This window comes from Labrus mixtus, chromosome 22 (genome assembly GCF_963584025.1).
Source record: "Labrus mixtus chromosome 22, fLabMix1.1, whole genome shotgun sequence".
Taxonomy (NCBI): domain Eukaryota; kingdom Metazoa; phylum Chordata; class Actinopteri; order Labriformes; family Labridae; genus Labrus; species Labrus mixtus.
In genome coordinates this window covers 18,759,270-18,781,848 of record NC_083633.1, presented here as the reverse complement: position 1 = coordinate 18,781,848, position 22,579 = coordinate 18,759,270, and the positions used below count along the sequence as shown (strand labels likewise).

Here is a 22,579-nt window from a genome sequence, read left to right as displayed (position 1 = left end):
CTGAAAATGGTCTTCCATGCTCACACATTGACACACAATATCTATATTGGCTTTTCTTATGAGAAACTTCCATCCCAGAAACACAATGTTGAATTGCACTGGTTTGAAATTACAATCAGGGAACTAACATGACAGCTCTAAATTCAATATCTCTGTAGCTCTATTTAAGACTAACTTTAATGACAGAATTCACAATGAACATGATGACATTGTGATAAACATCTCCAATTATTTGTTCAGTCACAAGCTGCATAATTCTACACCAGGTTTTGCCTCTCATTTGAAAGTTTGAAATGTTTGAAACAACTTTTCTTAAAAGAGTCCAAGATTTTGTCCGAAAACAACCCAACTTTGAAATATCCTGCAGTTCAAGTGACAACACGTAGCCTACCGCCGTTTCGAAGATATTTCAAGTTTCTGCAGACTCTCTTCCGACAATCCAGTAGGAGGATTTATTAGTGCAAACAAAGATGGCGACCGGAAGTGTCATGACGCACTTATTTTCTCGCGATCTAAAAAGAACCATACAATAACTTATTTAAAAGACTTAGGAAAATTAGAATACATGTGTAGTCACGTGGATTCAATTGTAATTTTATATTTAAAAAAAATTGATTAAAACTCATTGATGTCATTATTTTAAAATAAAAGTGAATTCTAGCTACTATCTCTGGTTGGTTGAAAAACAAAATTGGTAATTTAGAACAAAGTGGAGGTCAGGAAATGCCTTACAAAAAAAACAAAAAATGACAAATTTTAAATTGTGTATTTTATTTATTGTGAAAATATATACCAAAAAAGTAGTATGATTTCAAATAAAACCAAATCAATAAATAAGTTAATGAAATTAATGTGATCAAATATTTTAAATGTAAGTTGGCACATGACAGCAATAATGTAGGGGTCTGCTGTCCTTTACACATCACATTGCCCACACCTGTGTGTCTATTTATCAAGTTTAGTATGTCAACTCAGTGCTTAAGTCTAAACATGGAAATAACTTGTGTTCTTCTTCTGGCCTTTCTAACAATTAATTACTATGTAAAATAATTGTATGTTTTTTAAGGCTGTTGTATTATTTTGTGTTACCAGTGTTTGGGTAGGCCTATCAGTTGGTGGTAGTGCGTTACTTCATATGCCTTAACCACCTTCAGAGAAAGTGGGGGTCCCCAGTCTATGGTACCCTTATCTTGGGGGTCACAAACTGAAAAGTTTGGGAACCCCTTAGAAAACAAGAGGCAAATGTTTGTCCTCTGCAGCCAACAGAACATCTGTCCTGCCAGCTAAATATCGCATATTGCAAAGTTGTAATTACCAAAATAGTAGTAAACATTTACAATCCAACTTATACATAGTTTTTCTGCTTAGAGGTGTTTTTTTATATTTCATGAAAAAGTGCTCCGGATGTGGTTGTAGTATACTGAATACACTGGGAGTCAACATATAGGTGCTGTGCAAGTTTATTTTAGTAATACAAAACTTGACCAAGCTGATCTAAGAGTTGTTTCCCATCCACACTTCCTCCATGGTTAAGCAAGATATTACATTCCTTGTGTGCAACAGTCAAGTGACAGACAACACATACAGAGTTATGTCTTCATTTGATGGAACAAAAATGTAGGTGCTTTCGGACATCAGCAGTATTTTTGGGCACACACACACAACGTTTTTGTGATTTTTTATTTACAGTCATTCTTATGTTTGTAATGTTTTTACTTTATTCTTTTTAAATACTTGGCATAGAAACAACTGGATGGCTATTGTGTAATCTCATAAGGGGAAAAAGTTCATCATGTTTCCACACATGGTCCTTATGACTCCAGAAGGAAGTAGCCAGAATCTCTTTATGTTTCATTCCACGGAGAATCCTTATCTCAAGATTCACACATCCATATTAAGGAGACATAGGTGAACAGTCTAACACAAATGCAATGTAACTTTTTGTTGCTTTTTTTTTTAACATGAATCCTTTATGGTCAAGAAGGACCTGCATAGGCCACTTTAAAGGGCTAGATACTGTTGTAGTCCTGTGTTACCTTTGCAATACAGTCCCAATGCAGTTGAAACACTACATAGTTTCCTAAATGTCTGTCTGTAATGGTTTGAATTCTAGGATGAACTCTTTGTCAGGTGAACCACACTCTACTCATTTCACGTTGAATAATCAAGCAATATGAGCTTTATATTTCATCTAATTAACACAAGACATGCCATTTTCTTGATCTGCAGGAGGCAACATGGTGTTGTTAGAGAATGACTATTAATTGAATATGTGATTCTAACATCAGTTCAGGAGTACAGTTATTTATCTCCTTCCGATGGTTCCAGCACCACTACTACGGTTTAGGTTACGGCTGAGTTGAGGGAAATGAACTGTAGGGGTTCTGGATGTAGGACCATAGAGACCAAGATTTCTTGCTGCTGCCGACTTCCTTGGCTGCTTGACACTCGGGAATGGGGAAAAGACCTGCTGTTTCAGAGTGATGGTGCCATTGGACTGGAACGCTGGGGTAGAGGGGGAGGATGACATATGCGACCCAGACGATGAGGAGATAGAAGAAAGTGAGGGAGTTGAGGGAGAGGACGTTTTGTAAAAAGTTGAGGATTCTGGAAGAGGGAGGGAGAAGAGGTCATTGGCTGAAGTGGATGACGGGAGGCCGGATGTAGAGCTTGGTGTCGGGGTGGGTGATGGTGTTGGAGAGGACGAGCAGGACAATTCCAGAGAAGTCGATGTAGGGACTGGTGATGTGGACGGACTCATGGTGGAGGGTGAGGAAGAAGGGATGTTGAGGGAGTGGCTGGGTGGAGGTAAAGCAATGGAGGAAAAGTGTCTGTCAGAGGCAGTGCTTCTTTCTGAACCTGAGGAATCAGAATCTTTGTGCCGGTTTGAGGCTGGCGGAGGAGGAAGAAGAGGGACTTTGGGTTCAGGTTTGGACTCTGGTAAAGTGTGATGTGCATCTGTGTTGTTGATGGAGGTCAGATTTGTTTGGTTCTCTAGATCCAGGGAGTCCAGTTGCACAACTACCTCAGCAACTTCTGCATCATTTATCCCATCAGCAACCTGCAGAGCCTCTTCATTTCCTGACCCTGCACCCGATGGATCTGTAGATGGAGGCTCAGAGAATTCAATTTTGCATTTCTGCTCCTCATCATCTTTATCTTCTTTGAACTTTCTCTCTTCACCCTCCAATCCTGCGTCTTCCTCCTCATCTTCCCTTTCCTCCGAGTCTCCGAACCCCAGCTGTGCTCGGGCTCTGGCAATATTCCTTCGATGCACCCGGACATGAGCACGCCAGGGCGACCCCATGCCTCCTCCAGGGCTGCCAGGAGACGCAGTGCAGTTGTAAGGAGTTGATCCGCAGCGCTGCCTGCCCGGAGAGCCCTGATTCTGCGACAGAGAAGCAGGTCGGGACCCAGGGAGCGTTGAGACGTTAGTTGATGCGAGTCTTGAGCTTCCACCACGTTGTTTGCGACCCAGAAGGAGGTGGTTGATTACTGTGCTGGACGGGTTGAGCTGGGAGGGCAGTACTCGGGTGGCGGGGCACTTGTCTGGGGGGGGAAGGTTACAGGAAAGACACAAAAATACATTAAAACAGGCTTAGAAAGAGATGCCAGCTCCAGATGTATGAGATACATGTTTGGTGAGTGCAGCTGAATTTTTCTACACAGATTTTTGCTCAGTAATGTGATTTGTCTAAAAGAATTGTCAAAAAGAACCCTCATATATGAAACTTGAAATAATGTGATTCTGATGGATTTAAACTATTATATCTGAGCATTTTTGCATTTGCGTTTAAACTACATTTAAGTTTAATTTTTAATCATGCAGATGCAACAGCTTGGTTTCATTTAGGAAATGAGTCAGCTCTTCAGGGCATCAGACACCAGAGGGCGCCAAAGTGTTCTAGCATCAGTTTTGTGTCTTTTCTCCTCTTAAGGATTTATCCACCAGGCCTCTCACAGAATGAATCTTGTAGTATTTTGGATTACAAGACAAGTGCATTACAAAACATGTACAGTAATGCACAGTATGTTGTTCTTTTTTCAATATGCATAAGCCATGTTCATGTTAATATGTATTCATAAAACCATATTTATGAGCTTTACTGAGAATTCTTTCTTGGTGATGATTAGTGTCAAAGCAGAAGGGTGAGTGTATTTAAACTTGTGGACAGATGTTTGAATCTGAAATAGAAAAAACAACATTCAATCGCACAGTAATACTGTTACACAAGCCTCACAGATCATATGTTAAGGATTGAGAGCGGCAACGACCAGAGGGAAGTAGAGGTTAGTAATAGAAAGCCAGAAACAGCAATCATTTTAAAATCAAATGAACTGATGGAGACATCTGTCACTGCTGAAGATATGCTCTGTGTTTATTTACAGGCGTCATTGGTGCATTCAAAGCACACAGTTTTTTGGCTTTATTATCATTGGGAACATGTTAAAATGTAGAAAACCTTATGGGTTTCCTTTGTAGAGCAGCCAACACCCATTTAACAAAACTGTTTCTTTAAATAAAGTCAAATTATACATCTAATGAACACATGTTCAGTAGTGGCAGGTATCTCCTAATTTATATAGAGTATAACAGGTTTATTGACTTGAATTCTGCATGAACCACCTGAATATAGAAAACAAAACCATCACCAGTTGACAATATTACCAATGCCAAACCAGGTCCAAAGTAGTCTACCATCCACCTTTAATCATTTTTTAAATATTTTAATCCAATTTAAATTTCCTCCAATCAGCCGCAGAGTGCCCAAATTCAGAAAGCCCTTTTGTTTAGACACCAGTACCATCATCGTGGCGGTCAGTACTGTCGTTGAGTTCGTCTGGATGCTCCTTAGGAACCCCGGGACTTGTGGTCACTTCAGTTTCAGGTCCTGTGAGTCACACATCATCGTCAAACATCCAACTTTTCAATTACGCTGTTTGTAATTCTGTCACACCGTCGATGGAAGAATCGTCTCATCAGTGTTTGTTTTTCTGTGGTAGTGCTATGATATGATATGGTCACAGTTTTGTTTGCAGAAGAGCAAGCTCTGCCTGAACTGGTTTTTGTGTTTTAATAGACTTGGATGTAAACTGCCACTGAAGGCAAACAGTACGCTGGTGTTAAGGCAAGTATGAGCAAGTATTCTGTAAAGAAGCTACGGTTTATTTATCCAAAAAGAAGCAGGTTAGATCATCATGTAAGCCCTGGTCATCAAGCAACAGCCACTGACATGATGTAAATTAAACCTTTACCACAGGGGTGGAGCAGAGATGTTAAAAGTGCGGGTGTTCTGATGCTAGTATATTACCACCCTCTAGCAAATCAACACATTCTGTTTCATTTAATGTCCAATAACTAATGTTAGCTGACACATCATACAACAAGACAAAGTTACAAAAGATAATTAGACACTAACTTTATGAACATCCATTGTCAGTAACCCAGTTAGCTCTCAAAAGGAGATTCAAAACTGCTCTTTGTGATGCTTTTATTTTGCTTTTCTTATTGCCTTATGCCTCAGTCTCTTTATTTCCGGTCTTCATATATAATGTGCTTTTATTTTGGAAAAACTGCAAAGGGGACTTCGGCTACGGGAGTAAATAAATACAGCTAAAAGAACAACCAGTAGGAAAAAAGACACGCCTGCTTTACCACCACAAAAAGGCAGCCATCACTTCTCCGCCCCTCACCTGTGCGGATGTAGAGCTGCATGGCCTGCTGCTGCTGCCGCCTCTTGATGCGGGTGTATTGCTTCTTCAGGGCGTAGATGTCCGTGCTCATCCTCTCCATCATCATGCTGTTGATCGCTGCTTGATGCTCTGCCCTGGCCCCTCCTCCTCCTCCTCCTCCTCCCCCTCCTCCTCCACCTCCTGCCCCTCCAGCCCCCACTGCTCCCGGGCTCAGCTCTGCGATGTTCCCCTGCTCCGATCGCTGGTCTGCAAGTTGAAAAACAACAACATACTGATCAGATCTTGTGTTGGGTTACTTATCCCAACATAAAAAACACTTTCTTTTCCTACTCGTTTATCTTCATTTTGTTGTTCTTTACTTGGTTATTCCGAGCAAACTGAGTCAGTCCTTCCTGTTTGTTTTTCCTTTGATGAGGTTGGAAAAGAAAACAGGCTTTGAAGAGAGGGTAAAGTGTGTTTGACATTTACTTCACTCAATTTCTGTTTTCTCTTTACCCTTAAAGAGAAAGGTCAGTGTATTTTATCCTCCTTTTTTTATCAGCAGGCCTGCCTCCCTTTGTGCTACAAATCCAGGTCAAATTGGTTTGTGTGTTCTACTTATGAGGTTAAATGAAGCCCTTCATTTCTCTTGAAACCTCTCTGGAGAACCAGACTTCAGATCTTAAGCAATGTTTTTTTTAATCTAAATCCTTCAGGCTGTTTGTATTTTTTAACATCTTTGACGGAGCCGTTGAACTAGCAGGAAGTGGGGGGATTTGTCTGGAGGAAACAGATCAGAGACGACGGTTTGTAATTGGAGTCAAATTGAGGTCAGGACAGGAGGATTTTGGGTGCGGCAATTTGTCTTGATCTACTTGGCTGATGTCTCTGTAAACTCTCCGGAGGGTTGCAGTTTTTAGAAAGCCTAAAGGAGAGATTAATGAAGCCGCACTGACCTTTGATATGTTTCTGGTAGCGCTGCAGCTCGGGGGCCAGCAGGCCGCCCAGGGGACCCAGGCAACCGAGCGCCGTCACCATCGAGTCTTCGTCGTCCATGTCGGCATCGTCGTCGCTCTCCCAGCTGCCCAGACCGCCACTGGAATGAGAATATCACATCGTCACCATCACTGCCACCAGAACTAATTTAACACACCTCCAATAGATAAAATTTGGACACAAATTCACTGAAGATTTCCTAAATTATACTTTTATTTCATGTATACTGATGATTTTAACATTTAAATTGAATAAGTCTGACCATCAAAACAAAACCATCTTCACTAATGGATTAAATTAAGGGTGTAGGGACTGGTAAGTCATTAAAACGATAATCAGCATGTTGAGAGATTTTAAATATTAAAGTGTCTTAGACTTGTAAAGAGTATTGACCAACCTGCCGTTGGATTTGACCGAGGTCGGGAAAGGAGTGATGTTGTAGGTGTACTTCTCTCTCAGCTCGGCCAGCTGAGGGAACGGAAACACGGCGATGGAGTAAACCTCCTGAGGAACAAAGAGGGGAGAGGGGAAGGCGGTAAACGGTTAACAAATAAACATTTTTTAAACATGATATTGAAGAAGTGTTCAGGGTTTGTTGTTTCCGTACCTGCATGAGTTCGGTGGGATCGATGAGGTTGTGCTCCAGCATCTCCTGAGTGAGACAACCCATCGTGCTGTAGAACTCGTCGGCTGTGTGACAGTACTCGATCCTCCTGGACGCAGAGAGAGACGGAGGGAGAGAAGCAGTGTGTATGAGATGAGGATCAAGAAAAACAGACAGAAGAACACAGAGGAGCATCCAGACGAGAAACAAAAACAGAAAAAAAAAAACCCTGATATTGTCTATTGCTGCCAAAATCCATATTTCTGTAACTGATGTTGTTGCACTCACTCTCCCAGTCTCTCCCAGATGGCGAGGGCGACTCTGAACAGCACCTCTGAACCCTCGAAGAACACCGAGTCCCAGATCTTCAGGACGGTGGGCGCAGGCAGGCAGGTGGCGAACATGGTGAGGAACCACTGCATGGTGAACACGTTGGTCAGCGGAGGCTCGTAGCTGCCTGAGAGAACACACACACACACATCACAGGTCTAGATTTATGACTTTCACCCTTTAAATTCAGATTTTTGTTTTTATATATATATATATATATATATATATATATATATATATATATATATTTGTAGCTCTGATCTCTGTTTGTTAATGATTTTTTTTATGACTGTTTGTGTAAATGAAATTCAGATCTGTACCTCCGGCCTCTCGGTTTGCAGCTTTCTGGAGATGGTGGAGATGCTGGGAGAGTCGGGGCAGCTTCAGACGCAGCAGGTCTCTGAACACGGCCATGTCCACTAAAGAGAGAGTTAAATATACAGTACATAAAGACACGTTAGTTAGAGATTCAACATGACAGTGACCTGTTACCGGCCTATAAGAAGCATTCTTGCTCAAAAATAACTTTGATGTTTAGCAGAAATTATGTGGATTTAGATTCTGTTGATCTACTAATGCCTTTCCTCTTCAGTGTCTTAAAACAGATCGATCTGTTTCCAATGCATCTGCAGAATTTAAATCACTAAATCAACTTTAAATCAAGGCAAGGCAAGTTTATTTATGTCGCACATTTCAACAACAAGGCGATTCAAAGTGCTTCACACAAGACATCAAAAGCATCATGACAGAGGAAAGAAAAGAAACATTAAAATTGATTTTTTAAAAATCACTGAAATTATTGAATCTGAAAATATGTTCAAATAAAAATAATTCAAATGAAATTACTTGAAATAAATAAAGTAAAAATATAGAAAGAGTTAAAAGTTACAGTGCAGAGTTAAAGTTTAAAATCTTATTCAAATTGTTTAATGAAAGGCAGCTGAAAACAGATTCTGCACTTTTGTTTGACAGCCTTGTGGAGCTAGTAGCTCATATTATGTTAAAGCAGGTATTGTCTCTTCTTTTTCACCTCCTATTAAGTATGAAATCAATCAGAGTGTCTTTGTGTCTTTTGTTTTTACCTGACAAAGCTCGCAGGTTGTTGGCAAAATAACTCTCTGGTAGCACTTTGTCAATCAGATAGATCATCACCTGGAAGTAAAGGAAGCAGAAAAGAGAACCGTGTCAGATTTATTTATGTCCATAATCATATTCAAATGGCCTCCACAACATAGTCTCTCTCTCTCTCTCTCTCTCTCTACTCAGCAGAATGTTTAAATTAATTATTCCAGTGTACCTTAAGTGCATCGCTCTCATCGCCCTCAGTAACTTCCAGGATAAGTGCAGCCAGCACATTGAATCCTTGGCAGTAGCCCACAGATTTATTCCAGCGGGCGTACGCAAGCAGCACCCTCTTCAGCACCACCCTGTCCTGCTCCCCCTCCTGGCCACAGTAAGAACTGCAGCCCGTCCTGTGCAGGTCCTAGACGACACAAAAAATGCAAAAAGTGTGAGTTTTATTTTTTATTTTTTTTATGGAATATTTTGTGGATAAATGAATTGAAGCTGTTAGGACAGACACGCTGACCTGAAGAGAAATAGAGCAGACAGTGTTTGGACTTTGCTCTGCTGGTTGAAATCTCTGAGTCATGGAGGAATTAAAAAAAGAGCTCAAGTGTTTCCATGATGCAGTCATCGCGCTCTCTGACGCACATGAACAAACATCCTCTCCCAGAACATTTATCTCCACAGCCACAACAACATTATTAATGCTGAGGCTCATTTTCAAAACTCACATATCGTGTTACAATGCAGGGTGTCCATCGTAAACGTAGGCAAATCATTGGCTGAAAATCCTAAAAGATGTGTTTGCACAGGAGAACAACAGCAGAGTGGCTGACTCAGGACGCACACTTTAAATAACACACAATGCAGAAAGACATTCATCTTAGTCCCCCACCCCTAAACCTCTCACAATACCACGCGGTTACCTTGACGATTTGGATGCCGAGGGAGTCGTCGTCCGGGTTGCTGCGCTCGTTAAAGGCGAAACGAAGCGTCTTGTCCCAGTCGATGGAGATACTGTGGAGGTACTGGTCTGCTAGAGTCAGCCAGACCTGCACACAGACGACAGACACACACAGATTTAAAAACACATGAATCATGAGCTAATATCAACAAGTGAAATTGAAAAATTAGATACCCAGTCCTTTTTTAAGCATGGTCCCTATAGATGATTTAACAGCCATATTTTCCTATGACTAATATTCTCATGCTGCAGTGGTTAGCGCTGTTGCCTCACAGCGAGGAGGTTCCTGGTTTGAATCCCCGTCAGACAGGAACTTTCTCTGTTTTTGCATTTTCTCCTAGAACATGTGGGTTCTCTCGGGGTGCTCCGGCTTCCTCCCACATGCTCGTTATGTTAACTGGTGACTCTAAATTGGCCCGTAGGTGTGAATGTGAGTGTGGCTGGTTGTCCGTCTCTATATGTCAGCCCTGTGATTGGCTGGTGAACAGTCCAGGTGATCCAGCCCCCGTCGACCCCAAACAGGAAAAGCACTATAGATAATGGATGGATGGATAATATTCTCATGTTTTCTTGTGAGAGTGATTCATGTTGTTTTGCAAGTTCAGGAGAGAAATTAGAGATGTTGTTGTTCGATCTCCTCGGTCAAGATGAAAGTAAACGCTGCCGTTTCCCGGCTCTCTCTCTCTCTCTCTCTCTCCTCCTGAGAGATAAATGAATGAGGATGTAAGATAAACGGCGTGCTGTGGACAAAGTGCTTCTACATGTTGTTCTCTCAGACTGCACTGGATCACTCAGCACCTTTAATCTACTCGCAGGTCAACGATGATGAAGTTTTTTTTTGTTTTTTTGTTTGTTTGTTTTTTTTAATGGTAGCACAACTGGGGCGTCACTAATCGTCACCTACTTATCGTTGCCATGGAAACACTGGATGTTACATCAAAGTCTGCTACATAAGGAAGCTACGTAATGTTACATACCCTCTTCCGCCATTCCTTCGGGACCCCTGTTGGGAGTCTGGCCACTGCTTTGAGGGCATCGTACCACTGCAGGGAACAAACACACACACACACACACACACACACACACACACACACACACACACACACACACACACACACACACACACACACACACACACACACACACACACACACACACACACACACACACACACACACACACACACACACACACACACAGTTGCATTAACTCTTTTAATTAGCCGACACATTACCACTGAGGCTGAGGCATATTGAGCAATGTAGCATCAACTTTGAATGTCTTAAAATTATCATTTAACTGATGACAGCCGAGAGAAAAACAACACTTTGCATTATGAATACACTCTCACATTAAAACACTCAGAGTTTGAACACATATTCACACTGCATTACAGTTAAAAGTATAAAATAATAAAGTGTAATATTTACCTGCTGGAATCCATTCTTCCCCAGCGATGGTTCGATGGTGAACTTCAGTCTTGTGTCAACTCCTAAAAGCAAACAGAGACACCTGGTCAGACTCATCTAGGCCACTTTCATTGTTCTAGTCCTGGAGGCTTTCCATTACGCAATGACCCCCGTTTTACTGCAGTTGGTTTAGCGGACACTTTGCGCTCTTCCACATGACACGGATACAAGCAGGAGAGTTTCCTGATAGCAGAAACAAACACAGAAGGAGGAGGTAGATGTGAACAGGTGACGGACTACAGCCAAGACACACACTGCTGCAGATTTTCAGTTTAATGTTTGAACTCTGTGACCTTTAAGAAGGCTGGGTGTAGAGCAGATGATGAATGAATGTATGAATCAGTCACTCACAGTTACAATCATTTGGTTCAAACTTGTAAAATATCAGGATTTGTTGCTTTTCTTTGGTAACCGGGAGAGTAAATGTAGAGTACTCAGAGGAGTCAAGTAACGTAAGTACAAATACTTCATTACCTTACTTAAGTAGAAATTTTGGGTATCTATACTTTACTGGAGTAAATATTTTTCAGCCGACTTTTTACTTCTACTTCTTAAATTTTCACACAATTATCTGTACTTTCTACTCCTTACATTTCAAAAATAGCCTCGTTACTCCTATTTCAGTCCGTCTTGTCATCGTTCAAAAAAACCCAAAAACCTATCCAGATAAATCGCGCCATCCGGATAGAGTGAATTTGATTGTGGTTGGATGAGAAGTATAAACATATATCATTCCGACACGCTGTGGCCAGGCCTAAGCTTTTGTCCTTAATGGCATTTTTCCCCCTTACATTACTTTTACTTTTATACTTTAAGTAGTTTTGAAACCAGAACTTTTACACTTTTACTTGAGTAAAAAGCTTGAGTTGATACTTCAACTTCTACAGAAGTCTTTTTAAAACCCTAGTATCTATACTTCTATGTGAATACTTCTGACACCTCTGAGAGTACTTCTTGGTTTCTGAATGTTTGTAGGACAAAGATGTTAAATTTGGAATTCTTGACATTTTTCATTTTATAAAAACGTTAGCAGACCACATGTCATGTTGTAGTTTATAATAAAACCCCTTCAGGAGAAATATATAGTGCATTGCCCCTTCTCTAAAAAAATAACTTGGACAAGTTTAAAGATGCTTCAAAGAAGAGGGACACGCTGGAGACTTTTTCCAGAAATCAAAAAACTACAAATCGATCGAGCGACACACCAGAAGTAAGTTTTTTTTTTATGATCCCTGCACCAAGCCCCCCAAGAGAAATGCACACTTTGTATTGAAAACCATGTTATATTAAGGAGACATTACTTTGTCACGCTGGTAGTTTTCACATATAAACATCGATTCTTCTTACGTTACGCGGAAGTGTCGCTGTCCATTTCCGCGTGGTGCTGAATCCGCGTTTCAATCTTCGCTTCTCTATAAATCGTTTAAAATCTATTTGCCAGGACCAAACCAACATCTTTAATGATTTTTCTAAACCCCCTTGCCTCCCCGTCCTGCAGACAAAACGGAAATGAAAGTTTTGACGTGAAGTTAAGCGGGCAGGTCGTGACATGTCTCGGCTCGGGGCCAACAGCTCAGCCAGCGGCCATGTTTCTCCCTTTCCCCTATCTCTCTCTCTCTGGAGGATCGACCAGAGAGAGAGAGAGGCTGCCGAATTCACTAAAAGTACGAGTAACATCGTTTTCACCTCCAACAAAAGTCCCTGTCCCGGGATAAAAATGTGTGATCAACCTGTTTGCTCCGCCTCTGTCGTGTTGTCCTGCGCCATTCTGTCGATTTAGTCTGCATGCGTTTTTTCCTGTCAGATCTTTGGGAGAGGATTAACAGTGAAAACCCTCCTCCTCCTCCTGTCACAGATTACACCGACACAGCTGACACACAGCCCAGTTGAGGACAGAGACATCAGAGAGAGGGGGCAGAGGGTTCACTCTGTTATAATAAACGAGATTTTAAATTAAGTCAAATTAAGTCAAATGAAGCCAGGTGGAGGATGTGTAGAGAATACATGGAGGAGGGAGGAGTGGAGGTAACAGGTAGGAAGGGATAGAAAGAGCAGGAGAAAGGGGAAGCAATAAATTAAGGGGTGAGAGAGAGAGAAAGAATCCAGCAAGGAGCGATGGCAGTTTTAGTTAAATTGGCAGGAAGAAAAACACAATTTTTAAAAAAACCTACAACATTTTTTGGGACCATAAAATGGTTTTTGAAATGTGTGTGCTCTTTTTGCACATTGAGCAGTCTGTATTAACTTTTTAAAATTTGGTTGATTTTGATATTTGGCATTTTTATGTACAAAGAATTGAAGGTTGTTTTTTTAAAGTGGGGTCCCCACCAGAGCCTGATGAAATATAGGGGTCCTTGAAATGGAAAAGTGTGGGATCCCCTGGTCTATAGAGCTCTTGTTTGTAATATCTGGGTTAAAGGTCCTTACTCATTTGATCATAGAGTTACCAAACACATGAAGAAAACACAAACAGCACTGGATGTTATCTGACTCCAAAGAGATTTTCTGTATTTCCTTAAATGACTTTTCAGAAGTGAAGAAGAAGTATTGAGCATCATCTGATCTCACCTCACATGTCAGGTGAGAGTGATACATGATTAAATAAAAGAAACCCAACCTGCACCTTTAATCGCCCTGTGTGCTCTCATGATTTGATTTAAACTCAGAGGAGAAGTTTTACCATCAGGTTTGATTCTTTCTCTCTGTTGGAAATGAACTCATGTGACACTCTTATGGAAACTGGATGGTTTTGTTACAGCTAATAAGTTCGATCCATAAAAGTGTTTGTGACGAGGCAAAAGAGAGTCATTTATCAGTTGTTGAATTTGTTTTTAAATCGATTAAACACTGTGTGTCTCACATGTGGTACCTTAAAAAAATGTTTGTATTGAGCTACAATTTAAAATGTCTCCATGTGTTTGTACGGGGTATTTTATGTACAGCACAAGCATGCAAACCATCTTACTAACCTATCTTATTATTTCTCATTAATTTCTTCCATGCTTTGTCTTTACATTTCCTTTTCATTTGTGTAAGTATTAGTACTCACAATAAATTAAACAAAGATTATAAAAACGTATTTTTTTTCTATAATAGGTATTAAAAAATGTAAATGTACGTTTAATTTTGTAGTCATGTAGTTCCCTTTACTTAAAAAAAAAATGTACCTGACACTGAGCTCAAATCAAAATGACACCTGATGTAAAATGATTATATATGTTATAGATCATTCTTATTAACTAATAAAATCGTTTTTGACAGGCAAAATGCGTCAACATGGGAAAAAAATACTTAAAAATATCACTTTTTGTTCTTAATTTAGTACATAAAGTAGCAGAATTAAATGAGACAAAGTGTTAATAAAATCAGGCCTCTTAGGCAGTAAAAAAAGGGGGAAATTAGAGCATGTAGGGTGACATCTGCATGAGAGCAGCTACAGATTTAAAAGACATGGCCCTACATGACCCTGCGCTTACATGCAGTATATTGTCGAGTTTTCTCTGCACTTCATTTCCTACAATAAACCGCCATGATCCGGACCTGCAATGCTCTCACGGCTCACCTGGCTCCAAGGTGCAGAGCAGCCGCGGTGCACTCCGGGATATCCCGTTCCGTTTCTTCAGGACGTTGCTGATGATGTTACCGACCCCTCCCGCGCTCTGCTGCCGCTGCCTGGCGCCCGCCCTCGGCCTCCTGCCGGCGGAGTAGAGCCGCTCCTGCCTCATCCGGAACCGGAGCGTTCAATCAGCTCATCTGCCTGGTCCCCGGCACGGATAAAAAAACCTCCTTTATGTCCTCTTTCGTGGTGATTAATTCATCCTGATATCCAGAGAGGCAGCTGTTCTTCCAAAGGGTTTTTCCTCCAAGACGTTACAAATAATCGATTACTCTGATTACCGCGTTTTCAATCGCTTCCGCTTTTCACTTGTGGTTTCGTTTTATTCCCCGAAAAATCGACGGACCTTTAACTCATCACTCAGCGGAGCAGCAGAAAGGAAGCGACTCAAATATCTGAATAAAATATGGGTTAGAAGTGTCTAAAATAGCCCATCGCTCTGTGGTTTGTGCAGCTTGTACCCGGCAGTGCTGCTGCTGCTGCTGCTGCTCCTCCTGCTGATGCTGCTGCACACCTCCTCATCCTCCTCCGGTCTGACGTCACCAGGAGGAGGTGCAAGGATGGAGGGATGCGGTAGGATGGAGAGACACGCGGGGAGGAGACAGAGAGGATGAGGTAATGGAGGACAGAGGAGCAAAGCGTGAATAAAGAGAGCAGAGGTGGGTGTTTTTTTTGTTTCATTAACCCAGATTGAGAGGGGAAGTGAGGCGGAGAGAAATGAAGCAAAGGATGCAAGAAAATATTTATTTTTTGCATCAGCAGCATCATGGAAAAAAAAAAAAGGTTGTGCAAAATGTGATGAAGAACAAATCAACTCATAAACCTTGTGAAGCAAAATGACTGATAACCACATGAATCAATCACGTCAGCGACCTTTTTCTCTGCGGGGAGTTTCATCCAGGTAAAATAAATCATCTACTTGTGATGTCACAGTGGGATTCTGGTAAAAAAAAACAATGCTGCAACTCAAGAACAGTTAACACTTAACCTCTATGTTCTCCTCAAGATTCAAATCTGCAAACTACTTCATGCTAACTTCTCAGAAACACAGATGGTGCAGTCTACTTCCTTATCAAGACGTTTGCAGACAAGAGACTTATTAACAAAAATGACGATTGTGATCTGAAGCCGATGATGCACGTCTGCTTTAAGTGCTTCCTGGATGGAGAGCACATCCAGGATGAATGACTCTCTGAATCAATACGAGCAAACAGTGAAGATGACGATTAGAGGAAATGATCTGTGTTCACCTGCGGGCACCGCGGTAAACTTACAATTCTACAACTCACTCAGCAGACGCTTTTATCCAAAGCGACGTACATCAGAGAGTAAGAACAACACAAGCAAGGATCTAGAAAAAAGGGAACAATGTCAGTAAGAGCAAACGATCAGCTTTGAGTCTGATTGGACACACAGGTGCTGACAGGAAGTGACCAGAGGCAAAGCACAACATTGAGGGCAGTTCTTGAGAGCTCTAATCAGTATAGAAACCATCTTATAAGTCGTCGTTATCAAACAAAAACCATCGTCATTACCATCATCATCATCAATAATATGGAGACCATCATCATTAAGTTAGTAGGTATTCATGAAAGAGCTGGGTCTTTAGCTTTTTCTTAAAGGTGCAGAGGGACTCTTCATTCCACCACCGGGGGGCGACAGAGGAGGAGAGTCTAGTCAGCGTCTTGTCTCTTCATTCTTTAACTGTTGACATCTCTTTCTGAGTCACATGTCAGGATGTTAAAATATTCACATCACTCAACACTGGAAAGTTAGTGAAAGTGTTTACACTGACATTTGCACAGCTGATGATAGATTTAGATGGTTTTAAATTCCAGTGTAAAATGCCACCTGCAGACAGAAGCACGGTGTCTGAGACAAAGACTGGCTGTACTGGAAATGTGAACACAACCCGTCTCTGACCCCGAGTGTAAATACCTCCAACAAGGACAAACGCTTCTATTGTTGTACAGTCCTGCTGAATGCTGGCGAGTTATAACGGTGAAAAAAAATCTGACTTACGAACCAGCAGATCTAAATGACTTCAGTTATGTTTAACCTTTTTCTTCACATGTCAAAAGAGATGATGTCGCCGTGAAGGAATCCCCCCCCTGCTGTGTTTCAGGATGGTGTTTTATATCGCACCACCAGAATGAGGCCATGTCTTTAAATCTCTACCCCGGGGACATTAAGTATGTTTTTTTATTTTTACCCTAAAACGTCTCTTACATAACAGAAGAGTCAGATATAGGATTCTGTTTTTTGACACTGCAAACATGATTCTTCAATAATCACGCGCTTTGGGCTTAAACAGTTTATAATGTAAACATGAGAGCGGTTTTCAGACTGCATGATGTGATGTGACGACTCTGGACATGTTCAAATATTACAGTTTTTATTGGGTGTTTTTTCAGATTTATTGAAAAACCTCTCCACACAACACCGCACTGGATTTGAAAAATGTGTTTTAAGAGGGATCCAAATGTGCTTTTTGAGAAGTTTGATGTCTTAAAAAACGATATCAAATGTGTCTCAAAGCAGTTTTTTGATGTTCTCTACAAACCAAAACTATTTATTGAAAGGAGAAGATATTTCTAGGGATGTCAGTTAAACATATTAGTAATGTTTTGAAATGTTGGCCCTGGATGTCAATCAAAAAATATGTTCAAGCTGTAATGCAGACGCCACCACTAGGCGGCGCTGTTTGGCATGGTGATGTAGAAAATGGAGATGAAAATGTATGCAGGCTGCGTCAGGTTTCATAAAGTGGAAGCGCATTCAGAACAGGAATGTGGATGTTAACCTGCAAGGACTGAAGGCTGGCTTGTACATTCATTGTGCTCAAATTTGACTGTTTTCTGAGGGGTTTTCTTACCTTTAGAGCAGTTCGTTCAAATTAATTTACACTTCATTAAATCAATTTTAAATGAGTCGCCCGGGAACGTCCCTACATCACCACAAACATACTAAATGTTTTCCAGTCTTTTGTCTTTTTCCAGCACTAAAGCAAAAGAAGAAATGTGTCTCCTTACGTCGTTTCTGTGACACCGCCTGAAGACAAGCCGTGATGACGTCGTAGTGTTTCTGCATCTTGTGACAGAGGCGGTCGCGTCTCTTCAGCTGACGGAGCAGCTTGGCCGACTGCAGGCCTGTGCGGTACTTCACCTCCTGGATGATCGACTGCAGCTCTTCTGGGGCTGTAAACAAAATATAGAAACATCCAAGTTAGATGAAGGTTGCAGGAAGCGGTTATGTTGCATGCCCCATGTACAGAGGCTGGAGTCGTCGTCTCAGCGACCGGGGGTTCAAATCCGACCTTTGCCCTTTGCTGTCTCTCTTCAGCTGACTTATCTAATAAAAAGCAAAAACCCCCCCATCCCACTAATAGAGTTGGTGAAAATTTCTACATTTTTCCCCCAGATTCAGCAGCAAAGGGCAGCAAGCTGTCAAGTTTCATGACCTCAAAAGCAATAACAAGCGCAGAGGTAGGTTCCATGATAAATGTCATATTTATCGGTTTGGTTGGTCACAGTGTCACAGCACAGAGAGGTTTAATTATTTCAGTTTGCACTCTGACTAAAGGTACTGATGTAGTTTGAAATACCATGTGACATCTTGCACTTCACCGTCAGATCAGAATATCACGCTCATTAGTCTGTTTCCAAGCTGCAGGCTAAGAACAAATGAAAACCAGAAGCCTCACCTCACACAAACACACTCCCATCTCATGTTCAACTAAAGGTGTTTCAAACCTATGACCAAAATCGACAACAAATCTGTGGAGCTGGATAATAAATTGCATATTTGTGTTCCATTTAATTACATTTTTAAAGGTGCACTATGTAGTTTTGGTAGAGAAATGTGAAAGTTGGAGAAATGTAGAGATTTATGTCCATCATAACTCTAAACACAAACTGTCCTCAGAGGAACATTTGGTCCCTGTGACAATGTTTGAAGATAAAATACTACGTGGGAAGTTATGGTGGTGGGCCAGCAACAGTATTGAAAAAGGGCATAACTTGTAAATTTAGGGATAATCCTAATAAAATCTATTTTCTTGTGCTATTTTAAAATGAAGTGATTGACATCATGAGTACAGTTCCATATACTCCAGATGTATAAAATATTCAGTATTCTTAATTTTTCAGTGGTTACACCACTTGACATTTTTAGGTCCATTCAGTCTTACCTTTTTGAAAAAAAATGGTGTAAATGTAATTTTAAATAACACAAAACCAACATGAATACAAATCTCACATTTTAATGAACCTGATGCATGCTTTCAAATTGTGTTTTGAACTGGTCATCTGAACAACCCTTATTTGTCACTGACAAGAGAGGTAATCACCGGTACAACTGACAGTATGCAGTAAGCAGAGGATACACTTGACTTCTGCTGTATTCTACAATTCACTTAGCAGACGCTTTTATCCAAAGCGACGTACATCAGAGAGTAAGAACAACACAAGCAAGGATCTAGAAAAAAAGGGAACAATGTGAGTAAGAGCAAACGATCAGCTTTGAGTCTGATTGGACACACAGGTGCTGACAGGAAGTGACCAGAGGCAAAGCACAACATTGAGGGCAGTTCTTGAGAGCTCTAATCAGTATAGAAACCATCTTATAAGTCGTCGTTATCAAACAAAAACCATCGTCATTACCATCATCATCATCAATAATATGGAGACCATCATCATTAAGTTAGTAGGTATTCATGAAAGAGCTGGGTCTTTAGCTTTTTCTTAAAGGTGCAGAGGGACTCTGCAGATCAAATGGAGTTTGGAAGTTCATTCCATATGTCACACATTCTTCCTTTAAGGCAGACTACCAACTCCCACACCTTGCATAAATGCTGCTTTTTCCAATGGAATCTGGTGGCTTCAAATAGAGAGATGTATCTGCTGTTTCTGTTCCCTCGTTCATTAAAGGTTCTGTCTCCTTCCTGTTATGATGCCAGACACTGAATAACATCTGAGCCTGTCAGCTGCAAAAAAAACAGCTATTTTAGAGGACATACATACTGTGATAATGTGCATAAACATTGCAGCTGTTTAGACCTGTTTTGTGCCTGCAGGCTGAAGAAATCTCCTGCAGAAAGTATTTGCACAAACTAGTCATCCAGGCCCAAAAAATAAGTGAAAACGAGGCCCCAGGTTTAAAAATATATAGCACCTCCCCTCCCAACAAATGGATCTAAATGTCATCATAAGTTGGGGGATAATTCCTCATTAAACACTGTTTAAAAACTGTCCTGTGAGGCGTTTTTCACACTGTTTCCTCTTCCTGAGTGTCGGCTCTGTCTGCATTGTTTAACTTGACTGCGCCTCACAGTGTGATAAAGGGAAAACAGTGAAGTCTCAGACCTGAGCGGTGTTTACTGAAGGACTCCACTTAAACAGGAGGAAACAATGGGCAGCGTGGCAACTCGCTGTAACGTGCCTTTGGAGACTCTGAGGCAACTGACTGCCGCAGCACAATGTGAGGAGCGGTAAATAAGCTGTCAGCGCTCTTATCAGCGTCTGTTTGTGCACGCATGGCAGGATTTGCACGCCGTGAGACGTTTACTGTCCGTCCAGTTAGCTCCTGCTGCTGGTGTCTCGTGCTTGTAGGAATGTCAGCTATCATAAACTAAGACTGAAAAAGACACTGAGCTCATCTCACTAAATTAATCCAATTGATTTCAGCTTTTATTAGATTTATCATTTGCTGTCTTCCTCCAAAGCTTGAGCATACAAAAAAACTATTTAAAGTCGATTGATTGTATTTTCTACAAATGCAAAAGCCCTCAACCTGACCTCATGGGCAGTAAATGAATCAGCTATAGACATGGCTGATGCACATTTTGTAGCGTCTTTACAGATAGAAGATAAAACTGAGTGTTTCTGCGTCCATTCAGTCATCATGGCAGGCCACTAACTTTAATATTTGCACCTCTTAAACTCCTGCTTTCTTCCTCATCGCAAGGAAGCCCAGTTCTACAAATATTAAACTGGGCTTGTTTACCCAAGATGCATCTCTTCACCAGGTAAACACAGTGGAGAATAGTGATGATGTTAAGACATCTCCTGACAAAACAGCGCCTGAAGAGCTGATAGTTGCATCATTGACGTAAATCAACACAAATTAAGTAAACTAACAAACATTATGTTGGATCAACATCATGAATACTGCTGCTGATCTATTTCTTAACAGGTGGAATCTTATTTTAATAAGTAGTATGTATCCAGGACACAAGTGCAATTGTTATAATAAACTAGCAGCATTTACATGAATGTGCTTTAGGGATTTTAATCTGTTAATGAAATAAAGAATTGTCCGTGTTTTGCAGTAATGTGGATGATATCTGAAAAAGTCCCAATATAACTAGATCTAATGTAAGATAATCAATTGGTACTCAGTTTGATTTAGCCCAGGGGTGGGCAACTGGCGGCCCCCCCCCCCCCCATTAATCCTCAATGTGGCCCTCAGGTCAATTAATTGGAAACATGAAGAAAAACATGACAAAATCTGCCATGAAATCATGAAAACCAGAAATATGTCCATAAAAATACTTGATCACTGGTAGATGTTGAGTTAAATTTGAGACATAATTGACTGTTATCGTTTTTGTATCCTACAATTTGGCCCCCTGGCAGTGACAATTAAATGAATGTGGCCCCTTGCTGTGACCAAACTTGCCCCTCCCTGATTTAGCCTGATATGAAGGAGCAATATGGAAGAACATATAATTACTTCCAGAGCAGAAAGTTCCCGACCCCCCCTCACCTTTCTGGGCCAGGTAATTCATCTGATGCCTCCTGGTGTGTTTCTGCTGGAGCTCCTGGAGGAAGTTGGACCCGGAGTTACTACGTCCCAGGAAGGCATCGGACCCGGACGCCTCGGTGGAGCTGTCCCAGCTGTCCACATTCCTCCTGCTGCCCCCGCTGTACGTCTCGTAGAGCTCCACCAGCAGGCAGTCCACTATGGAAGCCCTCGGACCGTTCCCCACGCCTCCTCCGTGGGACTCGGAGTCGCTGCTGTCCGCGGCCGTGCTGGTGCACCTTTGGGCGGCTGTGTCGGCGCCGAGCTGCCGCTGCTGAGCCAGAGGTGATGATGTGTCATTAGGGGACTCGGCGTGGATCGTCCATTGATGAAAGCCGGAGAAATCATCCTGCAGGGAGGTGACAGAGTTGACGAAAACGCCGCTCTCTCCCTCGGAACAAACGCCACCGTCGCATATGTCAACTTCCAAAAGTTCATCCCCGTTTAAATGTTCTTCTGTCGCCATGTTTTTCAAGAGCAGTGAATTACCTGTAACTGTTTTCTAAGTGAGAAGTTTTAAAGTTTTCTCTGAGCGTCCACCTGGAGCTCTCCATTCCTCTCCTGAAGAAGGTGAAGTCCTGTCTGACAGCTTCTTTTTGTTTCCTTCCTGAAAGTTTCCGGATTCGATCATCCTGCCCCCCCCCCCCCCCCCCCCCCCCCTCTGACTGAACAATGGGCCGGCCCACGTCGTGAAAAACTTCCCAACGGCTGGCAAACTTTCTCCACAGGTCGAGCGACAGGTGCTGCAGGAGCCCCGGAGGCGATGCATTGACCAATCAGAGAGGAGTCAAAAGTATTTCAACCAATCATCTTCCTCCTTTAAAGGCTATACTAGGAGGTCGTTTAAAATGTATAATTTGACTGTTTTAATACGGAAAACAATGTTAGATAGCATAAACAAAACAATAAACCTGCACTTACAGTGTCTTGTAGGGCATTTAAATCATTATTATTGAATCTAATTAACATTTTTTGTCACATATTACACATTTTTCTTGTTTCATTGTCCTATAGTAGCCTATCCAGGAAGGTTTCACACTCTTTTCAAAATGTGTTGGAAA

General features: G+C 41.5%; 1 protein-coding gene across 5 annotated transcripts; it reads right to left on the bottom strand.

Moving 5' to 3' along the window:
* Positions 1-1,444: 1,444 nt before the first annotated feature.
* Positions 1,445-22,143, bottom strand: tbc1d30 (TBC1 domain family, member 30). Of its 5 annotated transcripts, XM_061029837.1 has the most exons (15): positions 21,483-22,143; positions 17,750-17,914; positions 11,063-11,124; positions 10,610-10,675; positions 9,595-9,720; positions 8,901-9,086; positions 8,686-8,755; positions 7,924-8,022; positions 7,562-7,730; positions 7,277-7,382; positions 7,067-7,173; positions 6,630-6,769; positions 5,695-5,940; positions 4,806-4,892; positions 1,445-3,549 (listed from the first exon to the last, which is right to left on the bottom strand). In XM_061029837.1, the coding sequence occupies exons 1-15, from the start codon at positions 21,982-21,984 to the stop codon at positions 2,306-2,308; spliced, it is 3,375 nt and encodes a 1,124-aa protein (XP_060885820.1). In that variant the 5' UTR covers positions 21,985-22,143; the 3' UTR covers positions 1,445-2,305. The 5 variants fall into 5 exon arrangements, with proteins under 5 accessions (XP_060885820.1, XP_060885821.1, XP_060885822.1 ...); XM_061029838.1 differs by lacking the exon at positions 4,806-4,892; XM_061029839.1 differs by lacking the exons at positions 17,750-17,914; positions 21,483-22,143 and adding an exon at positions 14,664-15,228.
* Positions 22,144-22,579: the final 436 nt, after the last annotated feature.

Coding starts and splice junctions, on each gene's coding strand:
- tbc1d30 (XM_061029837.1), bottom strand. CDS start 21,984: ATGGCGACAGAAGAACATTTAAACGGGGATGAACTTTTGGAAGTTGAC. Junction 11,125..17,749: donor GGCGGTGTCACAGAAACGAC/GTAAGGAGACAC, acceptor GTTTGCTTTTAG/GAGTTGACACAAGACTGAAG. Junction 7,383..7,561: donor ATCTGGGAGAGACTGGGAGA/GTGAGTGCAACA, acceptor CTCTGCGTCCAG/GAGGATCGAGTACTGTCACA.